Source organism: Thermobia domestica, chromosome 16 (genome assembly GCF_964235325.1).
Source record: "Thermobia domestica chromosome 16, izTheDome1.hap1.1, whole genome shotgun sequence".
Classification (NCBI taxonomy): Eukaryota; Metazoa; Arthropoda; class Insecta; order Zygentoma; family Lepismatidae; genus Thermobia; species Thermobia domestica.
Genome location: NC_137469.1, coordinates 61,824,193 through 61,838,021, shown reverse-complemented (window position 1 = coordinate 61,838,021; position 13,829 = coordinate 61,824,193). Strand labels below are relative to the sequence as shown.

General features: G+C 33.3%; 1 protein-coding gene across 1 annotated transcript in view; it reads left to right on the top strand.

Moving 5' to 3' along the window:
* sha (shavenoid) overlaps positions 1–13,829 on the top strand; it is a 307,137-nt gene that overhangs the window by 216,376 nt on the left and 76,932 nt on the right. The window contains exon 4 of the mRNA XM_081742457.1: positions 276–419. Coding sequence (XP_081598583.1) covers positions 276–419 — 144 coding nt within the window. The remainder of the gene's footprint in view (positions 1–275; positions 420–13,829) is intronic.

Below are 13,829 nucleotides of genomic sequence, written 5' to 3'. Positions count from 1 at the left end.
TTCGTCAATTGAAGTAATGCTTAAGTAACTGACGTTGTCTATCCGTATACGTAATCTAAACACATTTGAAATAATTAATTTTACATTAAAATTATAAGATAGAGTGAAAACTAAGTGAAAATATCGTATTGTCATCAGCTTTACATATGTGTTCAATATTTCAGAGTTTTATTGTTAATGTGGAGATGCGTGGCATTTAAGTTGTAATATTTGACTTTAACAAACAAACAAATAAACAGAAAAGCACTGTAATTCTTGTTTCCTGTTGTCTATAGGGGAGTCTTGTCCTGAGGATCTATGTGTGGGTAGCAGCAGCGGAACGGCCGGCGCAGCGGAGGGCAATGCTTGTAGCTGCCAATGTTTGGTCCACCTGCCTGTGTTCCGAGAAGATTTGGATATATGTGTGAACGACATCCACGGTGAGTATCTGAGTACCATCAATCAATTCTCGCACAAGTTTCGCAATTTTAAAACATAGCTAAGTTTTATAGCTTTAACTCATCCCGGCCTCCGAGGAATGGGCAGGTTCTTGTTTTAAGGCGTGGTAGAAGAAGAAAATACCGAATCTTTTTACCTCTTGTATCCACCCACATTCCGTATAGAAAAAGAACATAAAACGAAATGTTTTATAACATACGTTTACTGTTAACGATAAAAGCATAATCTAACTCCGAAGTAGATGCGATGATCACTCATCATGTCCAGAAATGAAGCAGGTCTCTGTGACCTCCTCAGACTTCAATATTATTCAGATGACTTCCTGCTTTTCAAGTTCTCATTTGTTAAGTGATTTATTAAATTTTAAGTGTTTGTATTCTCACCGTTTAAATTATGGTTACAAAATTCTTCATTGCACGTACCTAACAAAGCAACTTTTCTCTCTCTCTCTCTCTCTTGGAGCATATCTTCGATTTCTACCCTTAGATGTATATATATTGGAATTTAGCATCCCGTTCAGCATCGAGGATATATGAGACGTTGACCTGGAATTTAACGTGGAATCCGAACATGTGCTCCAACCAGGAATCAAACCCGGGTCTTGGAAGGTGTCGTGAAAGTAATGACTTTTCTAGGAAAAAGTGTCTTTTGTAAGGGAAGAACTCCATCTCGTCACGAGGATTCTCTTTCATCTCGACTCGCGGGCAACATTACTTATCAGGACTGTCAAAAAAACTTTTTATCGAACTTTTTTCTCTAGTAGCCTCTATAACACGACAATTAACAATAATGATTGTTTTGGAAATAATCCTGCTTCATATGAGTGCATTTGCAACATCAACGCAGATAACCCTCTGAAATTGAAAAATAATCTTCCGTATTTTAGGTTGTCATCTATTGTTGAATTGGCACTTTCATGTGTTTACTAAACCATAAACTTTCGTTAACCTAACAACTCCGAAAATTATTTTCAGAGACAACCAGCCTTTTCTCAAGGCAATTATAAAAGTTCTGAAAACTTATGTTATAAAACATTTAGTTTTCACCCAATTTCATTAAGAGCCATCGAAAGAATTTATTTTCTGATAATTCAGTGATAGTGAAGCCGTTGACAAGTGAGAGACATTTTCTGCCAATTGAACGACAAGATTTCTGTTTATCATTCTAACTGGGTTTCTAACTGTGAACTAGATTACAATCAATCGTTCGTGTTAAACACTTAAGCTCGTATTTTCAGACAGAAATGAAGTCTAAGATATTATTATTTTTATTATTATTATTTTAAAGAGATGCAAGTTAGTAAATACATCCTTATTATCATATTTTAATATGAAACTTTAATTCCATTTTATGATAAAAAATTTTCTTTCAAGATAAAGCGTGCTATGTGTGGTTGCATAACTCTTGAAAACGATATTGGCTGAAAGAGAAAAGCTATATTTGTCATTTTCGAATACTAACAGAGAAATGACATGATTTTAAAATGATATTTACTGGAATATTGTCACTCTTCTTTAATTATTGCTTAAAATTACCTCTCAATACTCGAACTTCATCTATACAATTCTTGTGTTGCTACAGGATTTTGAAACATGGATATTTTAATAGAACGTATATTAGTTTCTGCATGATTCCTTGAACAACTTGCGAGTGGTTCTGTAATTCTCTACCTATGTAGATTTGAAGTTTATTTCCCATCGTTTTCGACAGCTTTTAAGTGTGAGAGGCAGTGTTTTTCGACTCAGAACTTTTCCTTTCATTTGATATAGGAAATCACCTCCCTGAGTTTGAACATTGAATTTTTGAGCATATGTATATACGTAGATTCAGCGTCTAAAGAATAGGTTCCGTCGTCCTTATCAATCTATTGCAGCGGGAAGTAATAGGTTTATTTCATCTAGCTTCAATTTTGAATTTCTATAGTTTGGAAGCCTACTTTGGCTTCACAATATGGAACGAACTTCACTTATTTTATTTTTAACGATTATGTATAACAATGACTTTAGCCGTCTTTCAACTCGATTGAAGTTTGGGGTACCTTTTTCTTTTTTCATCACAGCGGCTATATGAGACCAGACCTACAATCTAGGTGGAATCTGAAACATGTTAATGCGTTGAAATCTCCATTCTTTCCTTCCGAGAATCTAATCCGCGTCTACGTGTACCAAAGTCACTAGATCAATGGGGAGGGTCAGTAGTAACTCTGAAATATTAACTCGAAGTATGTACAAGTGTTACGAAGTACTGTATTTTTACTATGACATAACTGGAATCTCCTTTTAAAATGCTTTTGTTAAGTCATGTTAATATCAAGCTGTAATGTTCAGGCTTTTAAATCAGATATGTGCCTCAAGAACATGCACAACGAATTGTTTGTGCCGAGAACAATTAACTAACCAGTGATTTACTCCGTGTTACCTTAAGTAAACCCATGAAAAGAAAAGAGAAAATTTCCGTGACGTGATTATTTACTTTGTGACTTGTGACTAAAGGCAGTAAATCTTTTATTTGTATTTGGCAAGTTGGTGACATTAGACGACAAATTCAGTCTTGTTAAGCTAGGATTAGTTTGGTTTTTAACTTTGAAGATTACGTCTTATTCTTGAGCCTTATCGTCCCAATGTCTCCCAAATTAAATTTACTTATATAAAAACGTAAGCCTGAATGTATGGACACCCAGAAACTAACACAAAACTCGTCTTGCGATGGCGAAATCGAACACAAGATCTACCGATTATCTGCTTTTTCTTCAGTACTTAAAAGGGAGCTAGAGTAGATGCAGCTTGTATGGATTAAAAGCTTCAATTTATCATGCATCATAATCACATTTCATTACACTTCTCGCCTCTATGATTTTTTCTTTCTTAATGGCACAGTAGTTCAAAGTAAATGACAGTTACTATAATGCACCTGTTTCCATGGAAGCTTTATGTGTATATTAAAAGTTGTAATTTATAATAATAATAATAATAATAATAATAATAATAATAATAATAATAATAATAATAATAATAATAATAATAATAATAATAATAATAATAATAATAATAATAATAATAATAATAATAATAATAGGTATCCTGCCCTTATTGGCAGATCACTTGCCGCAGCTAAGAAGCTTCCATACTCCACAGTCTTCCAGTAACCTTCACGTATGATCTTTCCGCTTTTATATCGTACATTAATTGTAGCCTCCTTTGCCCCCTCCCTCTCCTTCCTGCCACCATACCCTGTAGTACGTCCCTCATGATATAATTTCTTCTTAGGCAATGTCCAAACCAGTTTCTCTTCCTCTTCTTAATAATATCTAAAATTGTTCTATTCTGCCCCACCATTTCTAGCACCCTCTCACTCGCTTTCCGCTCGAAGCAACTAATTCTCTCCATTCTTCTCCATACGCACATTTCGAAAGCTTCCAGTCGCTTTTCTTCGTTTTCGCGTAATGTCCATGTTTCTGAACCATTTACTGTAACACTCCACAGGAAACAATTTATGAGTACTTTTCTCAACTCTTTATTCAAGGTCACATAAAATAGGCTTTTCTTCCTTCTAAAGGCTTCTTTCGTCATTCCAATCCTTGCTTTTATTTCACATTCGCACTTCATATCATTACTAAGAACACTACCCAGATATCGAAAACTGTTCACTTGTTTTATTTTCTTTCCTCGCACTTTTATATTTGACACAGACCCCTTTGTTCCAATCAACATGGCTTTTGTCTTTCTAACATTTATTTTCATCCCATATTCTTATTATTTTCATTCCATATATCTATATCTATATCTATCTATCTATCTATATCTATATCTATATATATCTATATATATCTATATCTATCTATCTATCTATCTATCTATATATCTATCTATCTATCTATCTATATATATATATATATATATATATATATATATATATATATATATATATATATATATATAATCATTCTACCTTCTACCAAAATGCCGTCTTCTTCATCATTTAATAATAATATTGCTGATTGAAAATTCCATAAAGAATCCATTATTAATATAATAAGTTACAACTTTAACATACTCGATGAAACTTCTATCGATTCAACTACACTAACGCATCTCTCGTAGAGTAAATTATTGTTCCATTTTCTAAAAAGAAAAGAAAAGAAAAAATCATAGATTGGAGATGTACCGGGTGTATCAAAATTCAGGAGCTATAGGATATGTCCATTATGAATAAAGCGAAGAATAAAATGGAAAGAGAAGAAAGCTGTTTGAAAATAGGCGTTTTTTATATAATCTAAAATGATGGTATTTCTTTTACTCACACGAGCTGTTTGGGCTTCACACCTTTAAAGCGCCCTGTTGAAAGAAAAGACAAATGTTTCAGTTCAGCAGGCTGTTTGAAGAGAACGTAAGGGTAGGCAAAAATGACACGGACAACGTACACTATTATGTGAGGAACACCGTACTCGTGGGTTTTCTCGGGGTTCTCCCGTTTCCTCCCACTTTCTTCATTCCACCATTTCATTCATTTCTCATCACCGTCTCCTTTAGCCTAACCGGCATAATCGTGGGACGTAAAACTCAAATACCGTATTTCATTTCATATATTATGTGAGGAAAACCTAGAACACCTCGAATCTGATGAGAACCAAGAGAAAAGCCTATTGAACTGGCAACGTTGCTTTTTAATTTAACATAGTGTGCCTTACCAGTATGGAGGCAAACGGCTGGTGTAGTTCGAAATATTCCACCATTTTAGATTGAAGAATCACTTATTTGCAACAAGTTTCCATTTTTCATATGTTTACTCATAGCGGAATTGGCCCCAGACTTTTGATACACCCGGTATAATGAAATGTGTTTATGGTCCATGTTAAATCCATATTATCTATATACTTTACTGCTCCGCTCTTAACAGTGAAATATAACCTGCAAGAATTATATACCTACACAACTGTACATGCTTGAGTTTTTTTTTTTATGTTATTATTATTTCTAACAGCCTGAAGATGATTTCAGCAAACAGACATCAGCAACAATATTGTCATCTTTGCATGCTACTGAGTGCAGCTTATGCATAGAACCACTTATGACACATAAGCATATATGTTTGAAGATGATTTGATATTCGTGAACCAGAAAAGGCTGTAAACAACATTTGAAGCTGTAACTGCCCACATAAAACGTGATAAAAGTAATAAAAAGGAGCTTCTAGTTTTCTTGAATATTCCCATAGACCTATCAAAATTCGCATGTGTAACTTCAGAGCGAGCGGTGTCTTGTATTATTTCAATATGCTTCCAAAATTTGTTGGGCGTTGGCTGCGACGCGTAACTGTTCCTGACAACAATACTACTTCCAACTATATCATAAAATATCCAACTGAAGTAGGTTTTGTTATTTATTCCCATATATTTCCAGAATGATCTTACGTATAACAAGAAAGTACTGAACATGGAGAGACAACGTCGTATATCTATACATAAACCTACATACACTGTGCAGTTAAACAAGACAACATGCTGAAGTTAAGATTCTTGGATTGTTTTGACTATGTCATGTTTCATGATATGATCCTTATTGCATGAAACTATTCCAAAACCTACTACCTCTGGTCGTGGCCTGACTTATCAAATGCGTCACGTTTCATTAGAAAACAAGTTGTAAGAAAATTATAACGAGTTTTAAGATAGTCTTTGAAATTTGTTCAATGTCCATCATAAAATTCCTTATAAAAATGGACGATTTTTAGGAAATGTACTTACTTTCAAAAGAAATTGATTTTTCACTCTTTAGTTTTACAAGTAGTTTTATACACAAGTTAGAAAAAAAATATTTTTTCGTACACAATGCCACACCACGTGAAGAAGGAGTTTGTTTTTTTGGTAAACGAACTGCTTAACAAACAAAACTTTACGAAGCGTAGGCTTAAATATGGTATTTTACCTCAAATTAAACGAAGTAGTATACTTTAAGATGAATGGATAATATTTAGTATTTAGATTTATCGAGTAATCATCATGATCATCATAGGTAATCTGCCGTTATTGGCATGTCACTTGCTGCAACTAAGAAGCTTCCATGCTCCACGGTCTTCCGCTAACCTCTTCGTCTTCACGTACGATTCTTTGCTTTCATATCGTCCATTAATTGTAGTCTCCTTCGCCCTATCCCTCTCTTTCCTGCCACAATACCCTCTAGCACGTCCCTCATGATGCAGTTCCTTCTTACCCAATGTCCCATCCAGTTTCTCTCTCTCCTTGATAATATCTAGCATTGTTCTTTTCTCCGCCATCATTTCCAGCACCTCTCATTCGTTTACCACTCGACGGAAGTACTTCTGTACATTCTTCTCCACATCCACATTTCGAAAGCTTCTACTTGTTCTTTACCCTTTTTGCGTAATGTCTATGTTTCTGACTCATACAGCACAATACCCACACGAAGCATTTTATGAGTCTTTTTTCTTAACTCTTTACTCAAGGTCTCACAAAATAGCATTTTCTTCCTTCTAAAGGCATGTTTTGCCAATCCTATCCTTGCTTGCATTTTATGTTCACATTGATAGATAAATTGGAACCAAGTCTTCTTTCGCCAACCATCGATAGACTTCTTTCGCCATCCTTGCTTTTATTTCATCTTTTAAACGTCAATCACTATTTGAACGACTATCACATTTACTGCTTTTAAGGAATCTGTATGGATAGGATTATCATTTAGAGATAAAACAACGTGTTGTTTCAATTTTAAATAATAAATTCCAGAAAGCAGAAAAAAATGAAAATCTTCAAAATATTGACCGATGTTGTTTTAACAAACACTCTGATTCATTTAGTTTCATTTTACCGCTGCCGCGTTGTATTCCGGCAGACATATTAGTATTTTGTATCCAGAGCATTACACCGTACTAACCCGCTAATCTCAACAGCACTACAGCTAGTCTATGGAGCAAGACTTATATCCCTAATTACTCCCATAAGGGACCGAATTCTTGTTATCTATTCTTGAGATCAACAGGGTGGGTTACCTACATCATCGAACTCGATTCCTCACTTCTACATTTTGGCCAAAATTGATGCTGATCCATCAAATAAGTCTTCAGATGTTGTGTTTCTCGAATGGCTATATGAACAGATATGGTAAATATATAAAATAGTTATTGTTAAATCAAACCTTCTAAAAATTTTGCTTTTTGTGCTTTTCTGTTTTTCAATTCGACTATTGTAATTCTTGATGTTATATTTGGAGTCGTTATTTCTCATATTGCTTTACAGTGATATTGAATACTCAGTTTGTTGTAAGTGGCAACTTGATACCCTTTTAACAGCTCTTTCATACTTGCGAATTTTGGCCAACTCTTGAAATGTGCGCCAAAATTTGTTCTCTAAGGACGATTTATCGATATCAAGTTCTTTTACTTTGCAGTTATAAGAATTCAAGCGAGCGCGCTTCAAAATAAAAGAAAAAAAGAATACAAAATATTTTTAGAATCCACATAAACATAAGGAAACAGAAAAACATTAATTACAATTTAAGAACTGTATAAATTTAAAAAGTAGGACTTGAAGAAAATATATTTAAAAATTATACGTTCCTGTAAGCTTAATACTATGTAATTATAGTCCAAATAATTCATGCAAATAAAACAATCACAAAAGTTGAACACTTTTGTACAATTAATGTTCTGTAAATTAAACAAACATATAAAAATATATATTTATAATACCATATTGCATACATTTTCGCCTAATAGCTCAATTTATAGATACAGTAAATTACCGTTATATTTGCACCCATTTTGGTACTACACGTAGAGAAAAGTTTTGCCATTATATCTTCAGGGACATATCACGTTTGCATTTAGTTGCAGCCACTAATCGCCGTGAGGGCATGCAAAGCACAACGTGAGCTTAAAAGCTATATTAGTAAATCGGTTCCGGATAGTTTATGAAGAATAAAAACGAAATCCAGAGCAAGTCACGTGAATATACCAACCACTTCCAGTTGTGTTTATAATAAGTACTTTCAGTGTTGTTGGGGCAACATTATATAAAAATAATGGTCTCTACTCTGGAAGTAAATACCTGCTACATCAACCGATCAGAGATGTGTTGCTGTATTTATTGCAAGAAAAAGAAAAATCTGGACGATACTAGTGAAATGTTAAGTACGATCACAAAAATTCTTAAGTGTCTGTCTTTCTTTAATGATCGTCAAATTATGCGGTTATTTCTTACATATATTGATCTCTTAATGTATGCTCAGATCATATGGTTGTTTTGTGAATTCTTAGAAACGCGAATGTTACTTTTTTTTAAGTTTTAGAATAAGTCAAACATTGGAGGAAAAAAAAAAGAAATATGAACCAGTACAGTGCTGCGGAACATAGTGTTGTAAAAAAGAAAAAATCGAAATGACAAATACTGTAACATTCATAAAACGTCCGAAAATGTCTCGGGACATTCAGGCTAACAGCAAAAATTTTAAGGGTAATGAAAATACCCAACAAACTTTCCTTGGATTTCACCCGATGTGCCTGTTATCAATACTTGGTTGTCCAAAAGTAGTCCTGTGATTATCAGCAAAGACTCCAGAAATGTCTCACAGGAAGTCTCGTTTCCGTTTCCGAAACATAAACGAACATCTCACTTTCACAGGTTGTCCATGGGAAGTCCCGTGAACATCTCGATATGTCGGGATTGGTGTCCAAGGAATTTCTTTGTGCTATATGGGGTTCGATAGTAGCTCTTTTCACATGTCCCGCTCATTAAAAAAAAAAATCATTAACTGGAAGCTTTGTTTCAGGACTATGAATAACTAAGAAAAGTTCTACTTTATTACGAGATGGTGTTAGGACAGCAGCCAAGAGGTATAAATTGTAATTGGGTGAAATACATCTAGTATTAGTTTGGAAGAAGTGGAAGGAGACCTTTGGGAATCGACAATAATACGATATCATAATATTGTTGGACCTTAGGAAAGCATTGTAAGTGATAATAATGTTGAGTTGGTTAGGCACAGAACAACGTACTGAAGGGCTTTCGTTTCTAGCGATAACTTCGGGTTTCTAAAACCGTTGAGTTCAAGATCGTAAAAACAAGCAACAAGGAGAAATTATGTTAGTAAGGAATGCAATTGAAGTCTTGAATAAAGTGCAACTATTATTAAGTGTAAATGAAACAATGCATTTGCTTTCTATATTCAAGAATTGAAACGCTATCTTTAGCAATGTAGCTATTTTTTTTTTTTTTTTTTTTTTTTTAGGTGAGGGGAGAAGGCTACAACTTTTTCAGAAGGTCGAGTTTTCAAATCACAAGTTTTCTTTCAAAATATAACAGCAGTAATAACTCACCATACATACGTATTATTAACATTATTATTATTATTTTCATTGTGCTACCATGAAATGTGTCCTGACAATGCATAAAGTTAGAATCACAAGATGTATGAAACATACCAATAAACTATTCATAAGGGAACAAAAATTATTTATGGAAATCTATTTGTTTGACTTTGCGTTTATATGGGTATAAATGATAAAAATAAATAAATAAAATAAACTCGACAAAATAAGACTAAATTCATACATTGTTATGCAATAGTATAGTAAAATGTTTACAATTGTATGCACCCATTTAGAGAATTGACAGTATCGAAGTGAATCAATAACTTTAGTTCTTTTAACTAGTTTAATATGTTGACGTGGTTGAATTTTTTTTTAAATCATATTCTATTATGAATACTCCTCATTGGTGTAAGTTTTACCAACATTTAACAGACCAACCACATTCAGGAGGGCCAGGAAATTGAGAGGTTGAGTTTCTATCTGTTTGGTGGAAATGATCTTGTAAATTATTATTATTATATGCTGAAGTCCCAGTATGCTATTTTCTGAAGTTACCCAGACGAAATAACACCACACCCTTGTCACTTCTTACCCAACAACATTATGTATTTTAAGTTCAGAATTCTGTATTTTATTTTTCGAGGAAGACAGTTAGTTGGTTAACCTCACTATTACACATAAAACACAAAACACGCTACTGTCTCATTGAAAGAAGTAAACAAGAACAATAGAAAGTAAAGGACCTAACAAACAAAAAAGCACGAAAAAGTCATTATATAACACGCTATTAAATTTCATTGAAGGAAATTTCTTTTGAAAATAAAGAAAAATGTCTAAATATGTAAGTATGTTCCCACGCTTTTTTTAAAATATATTTCACGACACGAGAGAACAGCAGCCCTTGAAGAACTCCTGTTTACAATAGTAGACACGCTTTCTGTGACCTAAAGACAAGGTAATGTCGATGTTTTTTGGACATGTCAATAGCGTGTACAAAAGAATGTGGTGAACTATGTGTTGTGTATACTGTATAGTTGCCACAAACGAAATATGTGATGAATTTAGTGCGAAAGAACAAACATTTCTTTTTCTTCTTAAGGAAAGGAAAAAAAAAACAATAACAAGAAAGATCGTTGTTCACTTACAAGGGTTAAAAAATACCTATAGATCAAGAAATAAAAATAAAAACATTTAACAGGTGAGTTTTTTTTTTCGTGTGTGTGTGTGCAATACTTTGTGGACATTTGTGAGAGAATATGGTCTCTATTTTCCCACTGCAAACAAGAATAATAAAAAGTGCAATTCACTCACACAAGTTTATATGTCTAAGTTGACACAGTAACAGAACCTTTTCTAAATTTTCTTGTTTTTTTTTCTTTCTTTTCTTTAAAGTACCTCTAGGGTGTAAGCAGGGTTCCGAGATAGCATTTTTTTTTTTAATATTTCTATATTATTTACAAAAGTAACGCAAGTAGTATCCCCAACATTCGAAATTCAGAAATAGACAACATGTACACATAAACACAATATTGTAACTAACATTTCTTTTAAAACTGTTAACAGTTTTTCACCTGGACTTAACCCACTGCAGTTTCCACATTTAAATCTGTTCGTTGAATATTACTGCGCTTTAAAAAAAAATCGTAATTCTTAAAAGAAGGAAATGCAAAGTGGGGTCTTTGAACTTAGGAAATTTTGTTCAAGGTTCTAATAAAAATCAAAACACATATATACAGGGTGTTACAAAAATTTGTCACAGTATTTTAGAAATAGATTCCTCACATCAAAATAAGAAAGAAAGTTCATATGAACCTGTGGTCGGAAGTGTATAGTTTCATAGTTATGGGACGCCCAAAACGTGAGAAAATGAACTTTAACCGCTTAACGGTCGAATTTATTTTAGAAGAACGTCTCAAATAGGTCATATTTTTTATTATTTCGCATTTTAAATCTATCATAAATGCGTGCTAACAAGATCTATTTTAATTGTCATTCAGAACCAAATTTCGAAAGTTATAACCCCTCAAAATACTACTTCTGGATTATCCAGAGTTTTTTCGGGCACAGTTGAAAATAAAATAATTGTAAGATTAAATGAATTTGCGTGCTGAAAAAATATGTTTTATTTAAAGAAAAGCTTTATCTGCTAAGTCCTGAACAGAATCATGGCAAAATTTCTATCGTCTTATAAGTTGAGGCTATTTAAAACGTGAAAACATTCAATCGGGATTATCACGAAATATTTCGGGCACTGCAGGAGTAATACACTACCGCCTGGTGTAAAAGTCAATAAACCAAAACAAAAGACGGTTAATTTGCTTGTTAAGATTTGCTGCCTGCACCTTTTCTTCTCACAACGAAACATTTCGCTTAAATACAGATTCGAACGGAAAAATATAGTTTCAACGTAATAACTCGGAATAATCAAGATTTACATATTACCCTTGAATGTAATAATTCGGGTAAAACCGTTAAGCGGTCCATAGCTCCACTAGTATAGGATTGATCGTAGTCGGGTCAAGACATCACTGAGGAACTACTATGTGAATTATCCAAATATTCATCCTTCAGAACCTTTGGTACTTGCACAAACATTTTGAGAGAGGCTGTTTGAGAGTACTTGATCACTCTCCACCTACCTCTCTAAAAAATGGTGTGCAAGTACTGGAGCATTCTTAAACATGGATATTTGGATAGTTCACATACCAGTTCGTCAATGATGTCATGACCCGACTACGATAGGTCTCATAGTAGTGAAGCTATGAACATTTAAAATTCATTTGTTTCACGTTTTCGGCGCCCTATAACTCCGAAACTATCAATTTTTAAGCACAGCTGCATATAACTTTTTTTTCCTTATTTTGATGAGGAATCTGGTCACAAAATATTTTGTGACACATTTTTGTAACAGCTTGTATAGGGCTATAAAACTTTTTTTTTTTTTTTTTTTAAGATCTGGCCTATTTCAAGATATAGGACATTTTGTTCTATGTATATACATAAGCTCAGTTTTTCAGAAGATTATTTGACATACCGTACTTCAACACATATTAACGTAATATATTACCCAGAAAATATACTGTATTTTAACTGTTTGATAATTCATACTAGTTAGCTTATATATAGCTCGAGAATTATTTTAACCTGAAAACAGTTTTCACACAAAACTGCAAAGAAAAGCAAACTGTATATTTTATACAACCATACAACTATATTAATACAACCATAAAGACATGTTGAATAATAAAGTCGATTAGTTTTGAAAAGGACAAAAAAAAAAAAGTGCTGCTAATACTTGACAAAATATGAGGATAAGAAAAGAAAAAGAAAAAAAAAAGAAGTTGTAACTTGAAGATATAACCAATTTTATTTTTGCTAAAAATCTACACCGGCATAAATGTTATTCATATTTCGCAAATTGTGGTGAGAATTATAGTGACAAATCTCATGTTCTCGATCGATAAATTAGAGTACAAGAAATAATGTGAAAAAGAAAACTACTTGACAGTTGGTAATGTTACGAAGATGTGAATAGATGTAACTACGGTTTCTTTTGTAAAAATATCTGAATTGAGTTTATTAAGAAAATGATATATATGTAGAACATTTAAGAAGTCTAGTATCCCATAAGCAGGTAGAAAAGAAAGGCATTAAACGAAATTTATGTCGCAACATGAATGAAGTAAGAGCTTTTTTTCAACATCCCAAGGTTATAGTGGAATGAAGACAATAGTAGAAATAAGAGAAGCCTAGTTTTTATGTTTTGCATCCTTATGCGTCCTTTTACGTCCTTTTACATCCTAATGTTACATCACCAAGCATATGAAGAACGGAAGCTATTATTAATGTGAGCTGCAAGCCACGACCAGGGTTTGAATCTTGTACAACTGGTGAGTGCACAGACTATCATGCAAGATCGAACTTCACAGTATAGACTAGTGATGGGCATGCTTCTTTAGAAGAAGGCCAAAGAAGAGTAGAAAAACTTCAGATGGGCCAATACAATTTATTAAAAACAACAATGGCATCTTTTTCAAAATTCTTGTAATCCTATTAATGATTGCACT